At 37.3% G+C, this 19,017-nt stretch overlaps 1 protein-coding gene across 16 annotated transcripts in view; it reads left to right on the plus strand.

Annotated features, from left to right (window-relative positions):
• Positions 1-19,017, plus strand: part of ITSN2 (intersectin 2) — a 158,161-nt gene that overhangs the window by 98,188 nt on the left and 40,956 nt on the right. For all 16 annotated transcript variants that reach the window (XM_015111819.3, XM_077960061.1, XM_015111816.3 and 13 more), the window contains 9 exons: positions 1,946-2,127; positions 2,439-2,583; positions 5,888-6,093; positions 9,564-9,628; positions 11,758-11,924; positions 13,597-13,642; positions 13,733-13,854; positions 15,590-15,686; positions 16,165-16,356. In XM_015111819.3, the coding sequence (XP_014967305.2) occupies positions 1,946-2,127; positions 2,439-2,583; positions 5,888-6,093; positions 9,564-9,628; positions 11,758-11,924; positions 13,597-13,642; positions 13,733-13,854; positions 15,590-15,686; positions 16,165-16,356 (1,222 nt within the window). The remainder of the gene's footprint in view (positions 1-1,945; positions 2,128-2,438; positions 2,584-5,887; positions 6,094-9,563; positions 9,629-11,757; positions 11,925-13,596; positions 13,643-13,732; positions 13,855-15,589; positions 15,687-16,164; positions 16,357-19,017) is intronic.

The following is a 19,017-nucleotide window of genomic DNA, read 5'->3' on the forward strand; positions in this document are numbered from 1 at the left end:
GGCAGACAAAAAGGGTACATATAATATGATTTTATTTATATACAGTTTTAGAAAATGTAAACCAATATATAGGACAGAAAACAGGCCAGTGTTTACATAGAGATGGCGGGGAAGGTCATGGGGAGGGGCAAGCTGGAGGAGTTACAATGGAACAAGAGGAAACTTTTGGGAGTGATGGAAATGTTTGCTGTCCTGATTGTGGTGATTTTTCACAGTTATATACATATGTCAAAACATCAAATTTAGCACCTTAAACATGAAATTTATATTAATGATATCTCAAAAAGCAGTTTTTAAAAATCTGAATGGATTCAACATGATTTTAATAGATATGACACTGTCAAGTCTGTGTTTTAGAAAGGTATGGAAAATGAATTGGAGAACAGAGACACAGCTGCCATATTCATTTATTCAGTGAGTTAAGTGATTTCTACTATGCTAGACAGTGGGGATCAATAAAAAAGCTCACAGACTAATGGAAGAGAGATATGTAAATAAGTCATTATTTATATATAAATATCTGTGGTAAGTACATATGCTTAGGTATTAGCTACATAATTAAGTGTAACTATGTATATATAATGTATATAATGCTAATTATGACAGTTATATATGAGATAACTCTGGCTTGGGTTGGGGGAAATTAGAATCTTGAAGGATGAGTAAAAATCATAATAATCTTAAGTGCGAAATGAAAAAAAGCCTGAAGTAGGGCAGTGAGGGTGGGTTGACAAATTAGAAGAGTTTTTAATGACAAACTCAGTAGTTTGGATGTGGAAGTGTAAAAGAGATAAGAGCCAAAGATTTTTTATTTAGAATGACTAAATTTTTGGTGGTGTGAATAATAGAGGAATTTAGGAGAAGGAAGGGGGATGGAGGAGAAAGGTTCAGTTTTAAACTTGACTTGGAAGTTCCCGTGGGGCATCCGCTTGAAGATACCTTGCAAGTAGTTGAAAGTATAGGCATGTTGCTTCAGGAAGAAGTAGCACTGAGATCATAGCTTTTGGATTCATTATTGCACAGAGGACTGATCAAACTATGGGAGTAAGTGGGCCTATTCAGGAAGGGTATAGAATGAGGAAAGAAAGCCAGTGATGAAACTTGAGGCTGTCCTCAGTGTTTAAGGAACAAGGACCAAGAAGCAGAGGGAGAAACACTGTGAGGATGGAGGATGTCACACTGTAGGATGAAAATGTCTGGGAGAAGAAATGAAACTGATAAATCACCTGACATGTTTACCAGTTGGAAAATAGTATTCAGAGAAGATCTTATTGTTCTGTTAGAGAGTTCAAAAGACCTATGTAACAGGAACAGAAAAAACTAAGCCAAAAACAAAAAAATTAACGATTATAGGAAAATAAAAAGTTTACGAAAAAGGAAATTTAATCAGCAGCATGCTGCATGACTCAGATGTGATTTAAACATAGTCATAATATTATAAACATTAAATATAATTTAAATAAAGATTAAGATGTAACAGTATTGGTAGAGTAAGAGGCTGCAATGAAAGAGAAGTCAGTCTTCATTTCCCATAGCCAAAAGCTAATAGATAATGTCTAAAATTGAAAAAATTCAAGAAATAGCAGTATAAATATGTTATTCAGAAATATAAATGGTGATATAGGAGAAGCAAGGAAGAATGGCAGGTTAGGAGTGAAAATCAGGGCATAAGGAGCCATGAGATAGAGGATTATTTTCCTTCATTAGCCATATATAATGCTACTTGTCTTTGTAAAATATTTTCATGTAACTTGGATAAAATTAAAATTTAGAAAGACAACTTGCCAATCACTAGAAATAGTAGCCTGTTAATTTGTAGAAAATGCCTTAACTATTTAGTTAGATGGGCTTAATTCTGAAAATGAGAATACAATAGTCTTCGTCTCTTTCCATTGTAAATGTGTGAATTTCTAAGCACTGTTAATCCTTCTTTTTATTTCCATAGGTTGATGAAAAAACCATAGGAGAACCTGGTTGGCTTTACGGTAGTTTTCAAGGAAATTTTGGCTGGTTTCCATGCAATTATGTAGAAAAAATGCCATCAAGTGAAAATGAAAAAGCTGTATCTCCAAAGAAGGCCTTACTTCCTCCTACAGTTTCTTTATCTGCTACCTCAACTTCCTCTGAGTAAGTTTTTAGCTAACAGTAAAGTTTATATAGTTCTGCAAATGTGTAAATACCTAATAGATAGTGGTGTCAGCCTACTGCTTCATCACAGTGTAATCTGGGTTGTACTCTTCAAGAGTACTTTTTATTCCAGATTTAATACTGAAATTTAGTAAGTGAAAACATGGGTCAGTAGTTTGTTAATGAATTATTTCTTTTCCCACAAATTGTGTGTAAGCACAGCGTGTATAATATACAAGTTGATAAATTGGTAGTACTTCATTAAGTTCTAAACAATTAAGTATACTTATATCAAAGTGTTATATTTGCAGACCACTTTCTTCAAATCAACCAGCATCAGTGACTGATTATCAAAATGTATCTTTTTCAAACCTAACTGTAAATACATCATGGCAGAAAAAATCAGCCTTCACTCGAACTGTGTCCCCTGGATCTGTGTCACCTATTCATGGACAGGTATGTTGTCTATTATTTTTGTGGGCTTTATTCTTTGAATTTGCTCCTGATTCATATAAAATAAAATGAAAATTATGTACAAAGGGACCATTCACTCATTTAGCCAGTTTGTAGCATTCAATTTCTTTCTCATTCACATGTGATGTGAAGTTGAAGAAATGACTATTACTTAAAGGTTTCTCAACAATTTTTTTTTTTTTTTGGGACGGAGTTTTGCTCTGTCACCCATGCTTGAGTGCAGTGGCACAATCTCGGCTCACTGCAACTTCCGCCTCCTGGGTTCAAGCGATTCTCCTACCTCAGCTTCCCGAGTAGCTGGGACTACAGGCGCCTGCCACCATGCCCAGCTAATTTTTGTATTTTTAGTAGAGACGAGGTTTCACCATGTTAGCCAGGCTGGTCTAGAACTCCTGAACCTCAGGTGACCCACCCGCTTTGGCCACCCAAGGTGCTGGGATTACAGGTGTGAGCCACTGTGCCCGGCCTAGGTTTTTCAACAATTATTTTCCATAATATCAAGTTGCTAGCAGCTAACGTTTCTTTCTTTTTTTTTTTTTTTTTGAGATGGAGTCTTGCTCTGTCGCCCAGGCTGGAGTGCAGTGGCCGGATCTCAGCTCACTGCAAGCTCCGCCTCCCAGGTTTACGCCATTCTCCTGCCTCAACCTCCCGAGTAGCTGGGACTACAGATGCCCGCCACCTCGCCCGGCTAGTTTTTTGTATTTTTTAGTAGAGACGGGGTTTCACCGGGTTAGCCAGGATGGTCTCAATCTCCTGACCTTGTGATCCGCCTGTCTCGGCCTCCCAAAGTGCTGGGATTACAGGCTTGAGCCACCGCGCCCGGCCGCAACTAAGGTGTCTAAGCTCAAAATGTTGTTTTTACAAATTTCATGATATATTGTTCTTGATTTGTAGTTATTATAAGAAGAAGATAAGAGACTTGGGCTTGAGGTTTTTTGTTTTGTTTTTTTTTTTTTTAAGTTATTTGGGAACATCAGAGCTTTTTAACATATATTTAACCTCTGATTTAGATATAACCACAGCAATAGGGTAACATTAACATTATTTTTTAAAATTGCAGACTTCATCAGAATAAAGTCCTCCAGATTTCACCTTCTCTCAAAACATACCATGGCATAGGTTCCAGGCATTTTATTATGTGCTAGAAATTTAAGGAAAAAATAAGTCAAAAACTACCTGACATTGACACCAGGCACAGTGACTCAGTGCCTATAATCCCAGCTCTTTGGGAGTCCAAGATGGGAGGATTGCTTGAGGCCAGGAGTTTGAGATCAGCCTGGGCAATATAGCAAGACCCCATCTTTACAAAAAATTTAAAAATTAGCCAGGCGTAGTGGCATGTACCTGTAGTCGTAGCTACTTGGGAGGTTGAGATGGGAGGATCACTTCAGCCCAGGAGTTTGAGGCGCAGTGAATTATGATCATATCACTGTACTCCAGCCTGGGCAATAGAGTGAGCCCCTATCTCTAAAAAAAATTTTTAGAAAGCAGAAACTCAAACTTGCCATTAAGTGGATGATAATCTAATGAATGTGACAGACATAAATAGCTGTAAAGCATGAGAAATGCGGTATTAAAGATATCTACAAGGTCTTTAGGGGGTATGCAGAGAAGAGAGCATCTTACTCAATTGGTGAGAATTGGAGCAGCCTTCACAAAGGGCAAGGTATTTGAGTAGGGCCTTCAAAGATAAGATTTCACCAAACAGAGAAGGAAAGTTATTCCCATGAAAGGACAATTTGGGGAAAGTCACCAAGGCACGTTAACACAAGATACTTGCAGGAAACAAGAATTTTGAATAATATGACTAGAGTACAGGATTCATGGAGAAAGGGTTAAGCGAAGTTGGAGAGAGAGGTTGAGGTTTATTTGGGAAGCATTTAATACTGTGCTAGGCAACTTGGCAGTGGAAAGTCCCTGAAGATTTTTAAGAGTGGAGTTGTTGTGTGTTTTGGAAAGATAATTCTGGCACTAACATAGAGGCTGGATTAGCAGAAGAAAACAACCAATTAAGGAAGGATATTACAATAGCTAAATAACAAGATATGATGGTTTGAACAAGTGCTGTGGTAATTAAGATATAGGAAAGAGGAGATAGATTTAGAAGATTATTAGGAATTGATATAAAATAGATAATCCATTGAATGTGGAGAGTGAGGAAGAAATAGGAGTTAAAGATAATTCTTCAGAGGCTTTAGCTTGAGCAACCAAAAGGTTAGTAGTATCCTTGTCTTTGGTAGACAGTGCAGGAGGAATGGGTTTGGTAGGTTCTAAAAATGATTATGTTTCAGCCATGCTAAGTTTAAGGTATGTGTATTAGGGACAGCTTTGTAGAAACACCCAGTAGGCAGTTTGATATACAAGTCTGGAGCTCAGGAGATAAAATTACACTGAAAATGTAGGTTTGAGAAGTCATAGACGTAATTAAGAGTATTCAGGGAAGTCCTGTGAAACAGTAAGGGAAAAGTGTTGGACAAAAGAGGAGCCATCAGTCACCAGAGAGTCAGCTTCAGGAACTACAAGGATTGATGTTAGCTGTTTAGAGATCAAGAGGAATAAGTGTTTGGAAGAAGCTTTTGGCTTTGATGTTATTATTAATAAACCTGTCTGGAAGAAGTTCAGTAGTGTGATGAGTGCTGAATCTAAATTAGAAGGGATTGAGGAGTGAAATTGGAAAACAAGTTTAAGACAATTATTTAAGGAATTCAGAAGTAGAAGCAAGTAGAGAAGTAGATTGAAGAGAAGGACTTAATGTTATAAACTATTTCTAGAAAATAAAAGGGCGTAATAGAAGACTTGGAGAATAAGAGTTTAGCCTTATTAAAAGAACAAAACACTCCTTCCTTTGAGAGAGGAGGGAAAGAAAGAAGAATGAATAGAGTGAGAGCCAAGCATGCCAATTTCCTTCCCTAGTGGAGTAAACGGCATTACACTGCAAGCTGGAGGAGAAAAAAGATTTACAGTAACACTCCTTTTCTATTTGTTCCATGATGTATATTTCATGGATGTATGAATACATTTCTTGAGTACCCATTATTTACCTTCTCTACCAGTGATGTGATGAGGTTTCTTTGAATGGTGGGTTTTCAGTCTGTCTTAACAGAAGGCTAGTCACATAGTTGTCTGTCATGTATAATTTAAAGTCAGTTAATAGACTAAAGTTATCTTAAGTCACCACCACACCAAACTGGTCTGCTGTTTGAACAGTAAGTATGTTATATACACAGAAACAGAAATCATGGTTACCACTGCCTTTTTAAAAAGTTTGGTGGTTTTGTATTCACAGGGACAAGTAGTAGAAAACCTAAAAGCACAGGCCCTTTGTTCCTGGACTGCAAAGAAAGATAACCACTTGAACTTCTCAAAACATGACATCATTACTGTCTTGGAGCAGCAAGAAAATTGGTGGTTTGGGGAGGTGCATGGAGGAAGAGGATGGTTTCCAAAATCTTATGTCAAGATCATTCCTGGGAGTGAAGTAAAACGGGAAGAGTAAGCATCTTTATGTGTTTTCATGGATGTGGATGTTGGTATTTTCTCTAATGAGTCAGCCATGGTCTGATTGAGTGTATAATAAAATAACAGTTTTATACTTGAGTTTGAATATCAGAAAGGTAATTCTGGCTGGCCGTAGTGGCTCACACCTGTAATCCCAGCATTTTGGGAAGCCAAGGAAGGCAGATAACTTGAGCCCAGGGGTTTGAGACCAGCCTGGGCGACATGGTGAAACCCTGTCTCTACAAAACTTACAAAAATTAGCCAGGCCTGGTGGTGCATGCCTGTAGTCCCAGCTACTTGGGAGGCTAAGGTGGGACAATCGCTTAAGCCCAGGAGGCAGAGGTTGCAGTGAGCCAAGATGGCACCACTGCACTCTAGCCTGGGTGACAGAGTGATACCCTGTATCAAAAGAAAAAAAAGAAAGGTAATTCTTAGGATGAAAAAAGCATACTTCAGATATTTGTTTCGGTTTAGAATGTCTTTCATTCTAGTTATTTCAGATTCATAAAATTTTCAAGCTACTCAAAATTTTAGATCTGTTGCTTTTTAAAATTTGTTTTTGAGACAGGGTCTCACTCTGTTGCCCAGGCTAGAGTGCAGTGGTGGATCATGGCTCACTGCAGCCTTGACCACCCAGCCTTAAGCCATCCTCCCACCTAAGCTTCCCGAGTAACTGGGACCACAGGTGCATGGTACCACTCTGGCTAATTTTTAAATTATTTGTAGAGATGGGGTTTTGCTGTGTTACCCCAGGCTGGTCTCAAACTCCTGGGCTCAAGCGATCTTCGTGCCTCCACCTCCCAAAGTGCTGGGATTACAGGTGTGAGCCACCTTACCTGGCCATTTCTTTGTACCATAAATCAGTTAGAAAAGTTACCTTTCATTTTCTTTCAAGCATTTCTCCCTTGTCTACTATAAATTGTCAATATTTAAGTAACTCTTTACTGAGGGCCTCCTCTTGGCCAAATTGGGCATTCCCGTTTCTGAGTCTCCAAGATTCCTTGAATATAATGTCTCTTACTGCTTATAGCAGTCTGCATTATAGTTACTGGTATTTTTTTTTTAAACCAATGTCCCTTATTAGGCCATAAGCTCTATGAGGTCTTATGATCTAATGTCTTTTTTTATTTGTTCATTTTTCAGTTTCTTCATGCCTGTTCTAATCATAATGCATTGTAGCTGTTCAATCATATTAGCTGAGTGAATGAGGAGAGGCGTGAATGAATGAACAATCGAATGAATTTTCAAATGACAACAGCTAAAAACTAGATAGGTTAGGTCTCTGGCCTTTATTTCCTACTCTGTAGGGAGTCAAGTTGTCAAATATAATACAAGGAAATAAGTACTATAATATAGCTATGGGTAACTGTCTCTTGTGTTTTATATGGAAGTTGGTAGAAAAGCAGTCTGATTTGATGAAAAGATGCTGTTCTTTATCAGTCAAGAGGTTTGAATTTTGGCTCTGCTATTTTTGCCAGGCTGTAAGGAATAACTTACTTAATCTTCAGTTTTCTAATTGATTGAATTAAAATATTAAGCCAAATAATCTTTAAAGATCCTTTCACTGCTGAGTTTCTATGTTTCTGGAAGGTAGTGCTCAGTTTCTAAAAATTTGCTTTTCAGCCTGACATGGAATTTAGTATTGATTGATTGATTGGTTTTTGAGATGGATTCTCGCTCTTTCGCCCAGGCTTGGGTACAGTGGTGCAATCATGGCTCATTGCAACCTCCACCTCCTGGGTTTAAGTAATTCTCCTGCCTCAGTCTCCCAAATAGCTGGGATTACAGGCATCTACCACCACGCCCGGCTAATTTTTTTTTTTTTTTAGACAGAGTTTCACTGTTGTTGCCCAGGCTGGAGTGCAATGGCCCCATCTCGGCTCATCGCAACCTCCACCTCCCGGGTTCAAGCGATTCTCCTGCCTCAGGCTCCCAAGTAGCTGGGATTACAGGCACGCGCCACCATGCCTGGCTAAGTTTTTTTGTATTTTTAGTAGAGATGGGGTTTCTCCATGTTGGTCGGGCTGGTCTCGAACTCCTGACCTCAGGTGATCCGCCTGCCTTGGCCTCCCAAAGTGCCAGGATTACAGGCGTGAGCCACCGCCCCCAGCCTAATTTTTGTATTTTTAGTAGAGACGGGTTTCACTATGTTGGCCAGGCTGGTCTCAAACTCCTGACCTCCGGTGATCCGCCTGCCTTGGCCTCTCAAAGTACTGGGATTACAGGCATGAGCCACCATGCCCAGCCCTATTTATTTGTTTTTCAAGACAGAGTCTCACTCTGTAGCCCAGGCTGGAATGCAGTGACACAATCTCAGCTCACTGCAACTTCTGCCTCCTTAGTTCAAGCGATTCTCCTGCCTCAACCTCCCAAGTAACTGGGATTACAGGAATGCACCACCACACCGGGCTAATTTTTGTATTTTAGTAGAAACAAGGTTTTGCCATGTTGGCCAGGCTGGTGTCAAACTCCTGGCCTCAGGTAATCTGCCCACCTTGGTCTCCCAAAGTGCTGGTATTACAGGTGTGAGCCACCACACCTGGCCGAATTTTGGATTTAGAAGAATGTAATAATAGTAACAACAACCATATATAGCTGGCATTTGTATGCATGCACTGTGCTAGGCCCTTTATAGACAATTCCTTTATAGAAATTGTCTTATTTTATGTCCATAACATTTACAGAAAAGAAAACTGAAGCAAAAACAGATTAAGTTTCAATGTTTTAAAGGGCATTTCTTCTAACTTTTCATACAGTTACCAGTGTTTTCTAACAGATAAGTCATGTAACTTGAAAACCTGCAAATAACGGAGAATTTAGCATTAAACAAGACAGTCCATTCAGTTGTGACCAGTAGTTGTAATAAGGTTCCCCTTCTGTTTATTTAAAAACTGCCTCACTGTGTAATTTACTCACAGGTCCTGAGGAGCCCTGATGCATCCCACAGGTGTCTAGTTAAACAGGCCAGTCTTCTAGATTTTTTGAAAACAGATTCCTGGGTTAAAATGGAAATTAATGTTACAGACGTTCTGAGATAATAAAAACAACGTTTTATTATTTTTATTTTTTTAATGTAGTGCATTCTAAACAGATAATAAATTTATATATTGCCCTTGTTTTTTCTTACACTAAACTAAGCCCTACATGTGCTTACCACTTACCAATTTGTGGGTGTCTTTTAAGTTTCTTTAGAAAGGCGAAGTATTTCACATTTGAAAAACTATTTATAAATCATATTGAAATTTTAAAAATATATTTTAAAATGTAGAAGTGTATAATTAGGCTGTTCTTAATCCTGCAGGATGTTCTGTATAAGTCTTCCCAGTTCTGTGTACTGAGACTATATTTAGATTAATTTGAGAAAGCCCTAAAAAATGCACTACTAAAACCTGTGCATCAAATCACCTGTCTTATTTTTGCTTGTATTTGTTTGTTTTATTGTTTTTTGTTTATATATTTGGTAGACCAGAAGCTTTATATGCAGCTATAAATAAGAAACCTACCTCGGCAGCCTATTCAGTTGGAGAAGGTAAGCTTTTGGCAATTTGTAAATTAGATGGTAATCAATTTAGCTCTTGACTAACTACCTGACTTCACATAGTTGCTATTCTCCCCATTTCTGTGTCTTCAGTATTAAAGTGAGATTAGGAAAATCTGCCCCTATCTATTTCACGTGAATATTGAGAATATAGAAAAAACATGAATGAAAATACTTGGCACTTTAGAAAGGCAGTGCTATGAAAATTCAGCATAGATTGGTTTGATGAATAACATCATAAATAGAAAGTGTTGCAATTATTGATTACAGATGTTTAGGAGGTAAGGACATTTCAGTACATTTAGTTGCTTATAAATTTTAATTATAATATACCATATGAATCATTAAGAAGTACCAAGGTATACTTTATCATAAATATTGCAAAGAATTTTTTTCTATATCCCTTTGGGTTGTTTAATAAATTATTTTGACTTTGTTAATGTGAGGAAAAATGAAAGATCACCCTAATTTCAGATGATATTTTTATTTAATAGTTACATAAATTTATAAATGAAATGTATAAGTCCATTATAAAGTTAGTTGAATAGCTGAGGTACATTTTATGTTTTGCTAAAAATATCAGTTTGATGTTAAATTGAACAAAATTCAGTATCTATTATGTTGAAGATTCTATGGTAAAGCCTGGAAAGTACAAGGATGAATGAAAGTTTCCAAAGTGCTCACAATAGAATGGAGCATACAATTGTGATAAATTCTTTAATGAGAGAAGAAAACTAATTTAGAGTAGGACATATGAATCCACAGAGATGGCAGTATTGCATCATCCTAAACAATGAGTAGGATCTAGCATAGTGACAGAGGAGAATGCACTTCTAGACAGAGGGAATGGAATGAGTCAAGGAACGGGGAAACCACATGTCACCAGTGAAGCTGAATCATAGGTGTACTGTGGAATGAGTGCTCTGAGGTGAGCATAGGAAAGTAGTGAGGAGCATGTTGGAAAGGACCCTACTTTTATTGCAGCGTACCTAAACCTTGTAATCACTTTGAATTTTGTTAAATTAATTGAGTAATACTGGGAATGCCAATATTAAATAATTGGTTGCAAATGGTGTTTCTGATCATCTCCAGTTTATGATATTAAGATCAAATTCCATGTTGGCAAATATAAATAAAACTAGAAAGAAAGAAAAAGGCTTAGAAAACCAAGTCACCAACTGTTCCTTCTAAGTAGTAACAATCACAGAAACAAAAATCAAAGGCAATATAAAAATTTAGATATTTCCCTCAAGGTCATTTTTTTGTTTTTTTGTTTTTTTGAGACGGAGTCTCGCCCTGTTGCCCAGGCAGGAGTGCAGTGGTGCGGTCTGGGCTCACTGCAAGCTCCGCCTCCTGGATTCACACCATTCTCCTGCCTCAGCCTCCCAGTGGCTGGGATTACAGGCACTCGCCACCACGCCTGGCTAATTTTTTGTATTTTTAGTAGAGATGGGGTTTCATCGTGTTAGCCAGGATGGTCTCAATCTCCTGACCTGGTGATCCTCCCGCCTCGGCCTCCCAAAGTGCTAGAATTACAGGTGTGAGCCACTGCGCCCAGCCGAGGTCATTTGTTAACATTTATCGAGCATCTACTCCAAGTCAAGTACTGTGCTAGAAGCTGGGTCATCATGATAGAACTTGGCTTCTAGTACTGCTGTCTTCTGGATATTGAGTATTTCCATAACTGTGTACTTAAAAAAATTAAAGAGAAAATAATGTAGCAGATTAAAATGTTTCTTGTATAAAAATGTTAAAAAATATATTTTCCTATCTTGACTCCATTATCTAAATAACTGAGTGACTTAATCTCATTAAGCCTGGGTGTCTTTATCTATAGAGATACTAATATCTGTTTGTAGTTTTGGGTAATTCTTTGTGATAAAAAATAAAACAATTGAGAGTAAAAGAAACTCTAAAGTTTTATGTTAAGTTAAATAACTTCTTTCTAAGGAATTATTAAATAATTGCTTCGTCCTTTACATCTTTTTATATTAGGTTTCCTGAAGGCACAAGGTCTTTCACAGCAAACTTATACAATGTCTTGGAGAATAACCTAATTTCTTTTTCACTTTTGTAATCTTAAAACCAGAATCTGCTTTTTTTTACTTTATTCCCTACAGAATATATTGCACTTTATCCATATTCAAGTGTGGAACCTGGAGATTTGACTTTCACAGAAGGTGAAGAAATATTGGTGACCCAGAAAGATGGAGAGTGGTGGACAGGAAGTATTGGAGATAGAAGTGGAATTTTTCCATCAAACTATGTCAAACCAAAGGATCAAGAGGTATTTTGGTATTAAAATAAAACCAACCCATCTGGTTAATCAGGTTTATACTTAAATTATTTTGGTATTAAAAATAAGATCAACCCGTTCTTGTTAATCAAGATTTATGCTTAAAACAGAGATCATGTTTATGGTTTTGATCAGTGGTATGTACAAATTTTCTAAAATTTTAATTTTCCCTGGAAATCTTGAATTTTATCATTGGCAAAAAATTCTGTCAGCTGTTTTCCTTGAAGGGACCAGGCTTACTTCATTTTTGTTTGCTAAATCCCAAGGCTAAATAGTTTTTCTATTGGTTCTTTGAAGTAAAAATGTTGTTCCATGAAAAACTTAGTTGAGTGCACAATTTAGTCACACAAATGCTTTCCTTCAGACAACCGTCATACTTTAGTATGCAGCACAGATGTTTTAGGCACACTTCTGTTTACTCACACAGAATTTTTAAAAGGTATGGACTTGAAGGTTAAGATTTAATAAAATTTTTGCTGCTTCATTAAAGACATCGTTAAGTGAAACTGGCTTTGTTTTAGTTGGAGTGCATGGCAGTGAAGAACACTACTGTAACTTCAGTGTCATTCGGTGCCACTGCTGTGATTCACACTAAAGCACCAATGATTTTACCCACAATTGTAAATGTCAACACAATGAAGAAGACAAATAATGTCTTAGTATTTTTATGAAAATAGTTTTTATCCCACGGACCCCTGAAAGAGGCTCAAGGACTATTTCCAGGTTCTAAAAACCACATGCTGAGAACCATTGGTGTAGTAGAATCAGACTACCTGGGTTGACCCTCAGCTGTACCACTTAGAGGCTCACTGACCTTGGACAAGTTACTGTACCTTTCTGTGCCTCAGTTTCCTTCTCTGTAAAATGGAGATAATCATACTTAATAATGTTATTGTGAAAATTAAATAGCAGAACATATGGAACCTCTTAGAGCAGTGTCTGTTACACAGTACTCAGAAAACGTTAGCTTTTAACTACCATCCACTCTGCTTAATACTTGTACTGCAGCTGTGTTCCCTGACAGAACAACATTCTTTTTAATCCCATCCCTTTTGTTGTTCAAATTCCTATGAAGAGGAAATGTGGTTGGGCCAGTTTATCCTTCAAAGTGAAACAGAAGTAATAGTTGCTACACAGGATAGAGGTTTTTTGTTCTTAGGTCAGATTCAGTCAGTTTGGGGGGAGCATGGTAAAATAAATAAATAAAAATAAAAACATTGTCTCCTGTTCATCAAGATCCATAGATAAGTCAGGATCCCTTAGAGAAAGCAGGAGCAAAATAACATATACCTTGACATATCCAGGACACATGTGTTGTGCATAGTGGGCATTGGTGCTAACACCATTGATGAATGGGGTGCATTTGGCCTAGAGGGTCATGTTTAATATTTAAGTTTCAGAAAACAAGCTCTTCCTGTTGAGTCAGTGGTTGACGACATCAGCCACTTGTATATAATGTTTTACATTAGCAGACCAGATCTCCTCATAAGTGTTGGATTTTTCACTTATTTGTTAATACTGCATGAGGTTCATTGTCATTTTCATCTTCATTTAAAGAAAAAGGAATGCTGGGAATTTGAAATCTCTAATTCCCATTAACCTTTGTACTTTTACTTCTGGATTGTTGGAAATAATAAAACAATATGGTATCTTTTTCTTGTAGAGTTTTGGGAGTGCTAGCAAGTCTGGAGCATCAAATAAAAAACCTGGTATGTATAGTAATGATCTTAAAAAAATTACTAAAGTGTTTGCTCTGTTGCAATCTTGAATTCATAGTTTCTTGTTTGTCTTCTTTTCAGAGATTGCTCAGGTAACTTCAGCATATGTTGCTTCTGGTTCTGAACAACTTAGCCTTGCACCAGGACAGTTAATATTAATTCTAAAGAAAAATACAAGTGGGTGGTGGCAAGGAGAGTTACAGGTAATCTTCATTAAATAGCATCTATAAATTTTATTATAAAAGTACTGCATGTTCCATAAAAAAGATAAAATTAATAAAAATTTTTAGATCACTTAGAGGTAATCATTATCAATATTTTACTGCGTTATATTTCCTTTAGTCTTTTACGTGTACATTTTTAGCGCAGTTGAGTTGATATTATAAGTAACAATTTAAGGAATAATTTTCTCCAAAGACATAATTGTTTTCCAATAATGCATTCCTTTATAATTCAAAGATCAGGTTCTTAAAGGAAAGCACATCATCATCTTTCCCTGGGATAGTCCCAGGCTTGCAGTATAGCCTCTCGGAGAAAGACATGATCTAGGTGGTGCTGAGAAAATACTACTAATTGGGCTGTCCGCTAGTGGTCTTAGGTTTTTGAAACAGCAGTGCAAGGAAAAACAATATGGACATAGATGAACCTGGTTTTTTCCCTAAAATGTTAACAGTTATTGAATGTGTTTTGATACAGGAAAAGGGTTCTTCTCTGACTTCTAAAATTTCCTTACTAGTTAAAACTAAAAAGCGTTTGAGGGATTGAAAGATGACAAGAGATATAATAACTATATTTTTATGAGTGATATATAATTGTAATATGGAGGATAAACATAGCTTCATTCTTGCAAATCGGGAGTCTTAGGATTCCTAAAGAAAAATGGGGGCTCAAATGTAATACCTTCTTGAATAACCCCCTGAAATTCCACCTTCTGATTTACTTTGAAGATGGACTGAACTAAGTGGGAAACATGACTCTTTACAAATTTTACTTATGACCTCCTGATTAATTATTAACAAAGCTCCAAGAAGTATTTGTAGTCGGCTGCACCATTTTAAGGGTTGACTTGAACTTATTAGGAGAACTCTAGAAATGTCTTTTTAGAATATAAATATTTTTGTGAAATACTCAGAGAACTCTGAGTCTGAAAGACCTCCACATAGACTTCTGCAGATGCCGTTTTCAGCAGCAGTTTGAGATGCGTGTTTTAGTGTGTCTTCCGGTTGTTTAATGTTGACTTGAAAGGCTAATGCTGAGTTTGAGGCCCCCAAGACCATGCTCATATCTGAAACCAATTCCAAGCTTGGGGGTCTCCAAGACTGCTCTCAATTTCTGTAATTCACTAGAAGGACTTTACAGAACTCACTACAGCTGTTACACTCATGTTACAGTTTATTGTCAAGTTACAGCCAAGTTGAGAGACACATGGGGCAGAGTGCAGTAGAGTTCCAAAAACAGAGCTTCCAGTTGTCCTCTCCTGGTGGAGTCGTGAACAGTATTAACTCCTCCTGGCAATGATGTGTGACAATACACACAGAGTATTGCCAATTAGCAAAGCCTTGGTGTCCAGAGTTTTGACTGGGGTTCCTCACATAGATATAGTTGATTGCCCATTTGGCTGAAATCAGTCTCCATCCCCTACCAAGGTAGAGCTGATACTGCATGACCCAAAGCACCCACCATACATTGCATTGTTAGATTTGGCATGGCCCAGCACCCACAGGTAAACTAAGACACTCTTACCAGTCAGGATAGTCTAAGGATTTAGAGATTACTTCCAAGGAGCTGAGGGCAAAGACCAGACCTCTGTTTAGGCAAGATTAAATTATTTACTACACATTTACTACACATTATGGTTTTTCTAATTTTTAAGTTATGTCTCAATGATTGTTTTTAATCTCATCTTTCAATTATATATTTCTTTTGCTAATTTTATAGGCCAGAGGAAAAAAGCGACAGAAAGGATGGTTTCCTGCCAGTCATGTTAAACTTTTGGGTCCAAGTAGTGAAAGAGCCACACCTGCCTTTCATCCTGGTATGGAAGTGGGTTAATTTGTATTTCATTTTAGAGGAGTTTGTTAAAACTCAGCAACTTCTTAGATTAGCTCACTCTTTGAAAAACATTAAAAATGTGTTCTTTCTTTACGTCTGCTTAAAAGTAACATGCCACTGAGAATTTTCTTTCTGAAAAGTTCAGTGTAGGAACAGCCAGCTTATTCACCGATACTTGAACCACTTCAACTCCTTGAAATCTTTCAATGTGTAATTGTTACACCATCATACTTAAAGTGAAGTACTTCACTTGCATTGTTAACTGTAGTTGGGAAGTTCTTGTTTTTGTAAGACCAGGAATAGGGGAAGGAGGGTGAGAAAGAGAGCAGTTCAAGGGAAATTTTAGCCTAATTTTAATATTTAATATTAAAATAATTTAAATCCTAGGGAGATTTCAAATGATTGACCCTTGAAGAAATAATTAATTTGTTTAATGTGTTATTTTGTTATTCTTGTGATAGTATGTCAGGTGATTGCTATGTATGACTATGCAGCCAATAATGAAGATGAGCTCAGTTTCTCCAAGGGACAACTCATTAATGTTATGAACAAAGATGATCCTGATTGGTGGCAAGGAGAGATCAATGGGGTGACTGGTCTCTTTCCTTCAAACTACGTTAAGATGACGACAGACTCAGATCCAAGTCAACAGTGTGAGTAATATTAAATTATTTACCTCTCACCTAGTATGAAACTTTAATATACAGCACTGCATTTACTCCTTTTCTGGATTAGATCCTAAACTCAGCATTCACAGCAAATGTAGATTAGTGTTTAAAGTGAGAAGAAACAAAAGGAAACTTTTTACAAGGTCAGAAGTTATACAGCTTTATTTTAAATACTTGCTAGCTCCAGACCTTAGTATTAGACTTAATCTGAAAGAATATATAATTTTTCCTACGAGTCCTTTGGTATGACTGCCATCTATACTGCAGCTTCTTTTCACTATCTTCCTCTTTTTCAGTGTCCCATGTTCTTTTTTGGTTTAATAAAAAGTCGCTAGTGGCTGGGCACAGTGACTCACACCCATAATCCCAGCACTTTGGGAGGCCATGGTGTGCAAGATTCCTTAAGCCCAGGAGTTGGAGACTAGCCTAGGCAACGTGGCGAAGCCCCATGTTGACAAAAAATACCAAAATTAGCTGGCTGTGGTGGCACATGCTTGTAGTCTCAGCTACTTGGGAGTCTGAGGTGGGAGGATCTCTTGAACCCGGGAGGTCAAGGCTGCAGTAAGTCATGATCACACACACTGCACTCCGGCCTGGGCAACAGAGAGAAACCCTGTCTCAAGGGGAAAAAAAAAAGTAGGTAGCAATTACCCTATTCACCTATTCAAAATTACTCTTTTAGCGTACAGAAGCCGTTAAATTTCCAACCGTCTCGTTTATTTCTCGCTGTTTACATATCATCCATGTTGGAAGAAAATTAAAACTTAAATATTTATGACTGTTGCAAAATTCTTGTCAGGTGATTCTTTAGATAGCCACCTTTTTCCACAAGGGATGTATAAATCAAGGTCTATTTCATTATTTTCAGAACAGGGGTCCAGATCTCGAAGTGTGAAGTTTGGTATTATATAAAATCATCTCTCTGGTATTTACCTAGCCATTCTTTTGGTTGACAATAAATACAACATTACTAATAAGTTAGGAAATAAATAGTACTTGGAAATAACTTTTTACCTTTATGAAACGATTGTCACTTTTTCCCACTCTTTGATTTTTAGTTTTATTTTTAAAATATCTCATGATATATGTCTTATGAAATGTAAAATACTTAGCCTTTCATTTAAATTCAGTTGCTGAGCATATATAAATGGTAACCCAAACAAAACTGAGATACACTTATGATTCGGTATAAGGATTATGAATATATACCATATCTATAATTTTGTGCATTATTTTCACTTTAGAGCTTATAAAGATAGTTCTGACCCTGGGAGAAACCTTCCCTTTAGATAAAGCAACTAAGTTTCCCAACTTGGAGATGGGAGGAATCCAGTTTTTTTGTGATTTGAATATTCCCAAAAATATTACAGGATTTCAGAAGTGATGAAGAAAATTGTAACTTGGGTTGCCTAATAAATAATCATTTTTAAGCTCTGCTGATGGTTTGGCAGTTCACAGTGATTACTTAGAAACCAGTTTATCTAATTAGCTGTGGCATCTTTCTTGGTATTGAGAATGGAAAATACTTTTCAGACCTACTGGGTTTGGAAGATTTTTGGCTAGTGATCCCTGAAGGCATGCCAGTGTGTCAGTACGTTTGGTTTTTATAGCATCTATGAACTAAAGTTAGGTTTTTCAAATATGTTGTTGTTGTTTGAAACACTTTTTCCAATTAAGTCTCATATAATAGGGAATATAAAGAACAGACAAAAGCCATTTGAAAGGAAGGACAGAACTGTGGCCCCATGTCTTATACCTTTCCCCTGCCTATTTTATGAAGGTCCTTTCAGTTTCCCCTCTGCAGATAATTTGAAAATTACTCTGAAGAAATCTACTAGTTCAAGGCAGTAACAATCTCCTTGGAAAGTAACTTTCCCAGAGAGTTCAGTGACAATTTTTTATTCCAAAAAGAAGCAGCATAGTTTCTGGTTGTCAGTAAAAGTTTAATACACTAATGAGACAGAAAATAGATTGATATCATCTGTTAGTTATTAGTTATTCAAGGACACATTTGTCATGGAAATTACTTTTGCCCAGAGAATGCTTCGTTTACTATTTTAGTGTGGGTAGAACTGGCAGAGCCTTAGTCCACCTGTAGATGAGAGAGAGATCCAGTCTAAACGACGCTATCCAGTAGAATTTTATGCAATACAGAAAATAGTCTGTATCTCCACTCTCCAATACAGTGGCCACTAGTCACTTGATTGTTTGGAGTGTGGCTAATATGACTGAGAAACTCAATTTTTAATTTAATTTAACTTTAATTTTAAGCTGAAAAGCCACTTGTGGCCTATGGCTACTGTGTTAGACAGCGCACCTCTAGAAGACAACCAACTGTAATGCAAGCCCTCCCTGAAATAAAACATGGAAGTAGCAGGGCTGGGCACAGTGGCGCACACCTGTAATCCCAACACTTTGGGAGGCTGAGGCAGGAAGATTGTTTGATTGTCAATATAGGGAGACCTCATCTCCACAGAAAATTTTTTAAAAATTAGCTGAGTATGGTGGCACATGCCTATAGTCCCAGCAGCCTGGGAGGCTGAGGTGGGAGGCTGCAGTAAGCCATGGTCATGCCACTGTACTCCAGCCTGGGTGACAGAATGAGATCCTGTCTCAAAGCAAACAAACAAGGAAATATTGAAAGAT

Source organism: Macaca mulatta, chromosome 13, assembly GCF_049350105.2.
Source record: "Macaca mulatta isolate MMU2019108-1 chromosome 13, T2T-MMU8v2.0, whole genome shotgun sequence".
NCBI classification, from domain to species: domain Eukaryota; kingdom Metazoa; phylum Chordata; class Mammalia; order Primates; family Cercopithecidae; genus Macaca; species Macaca mulatta.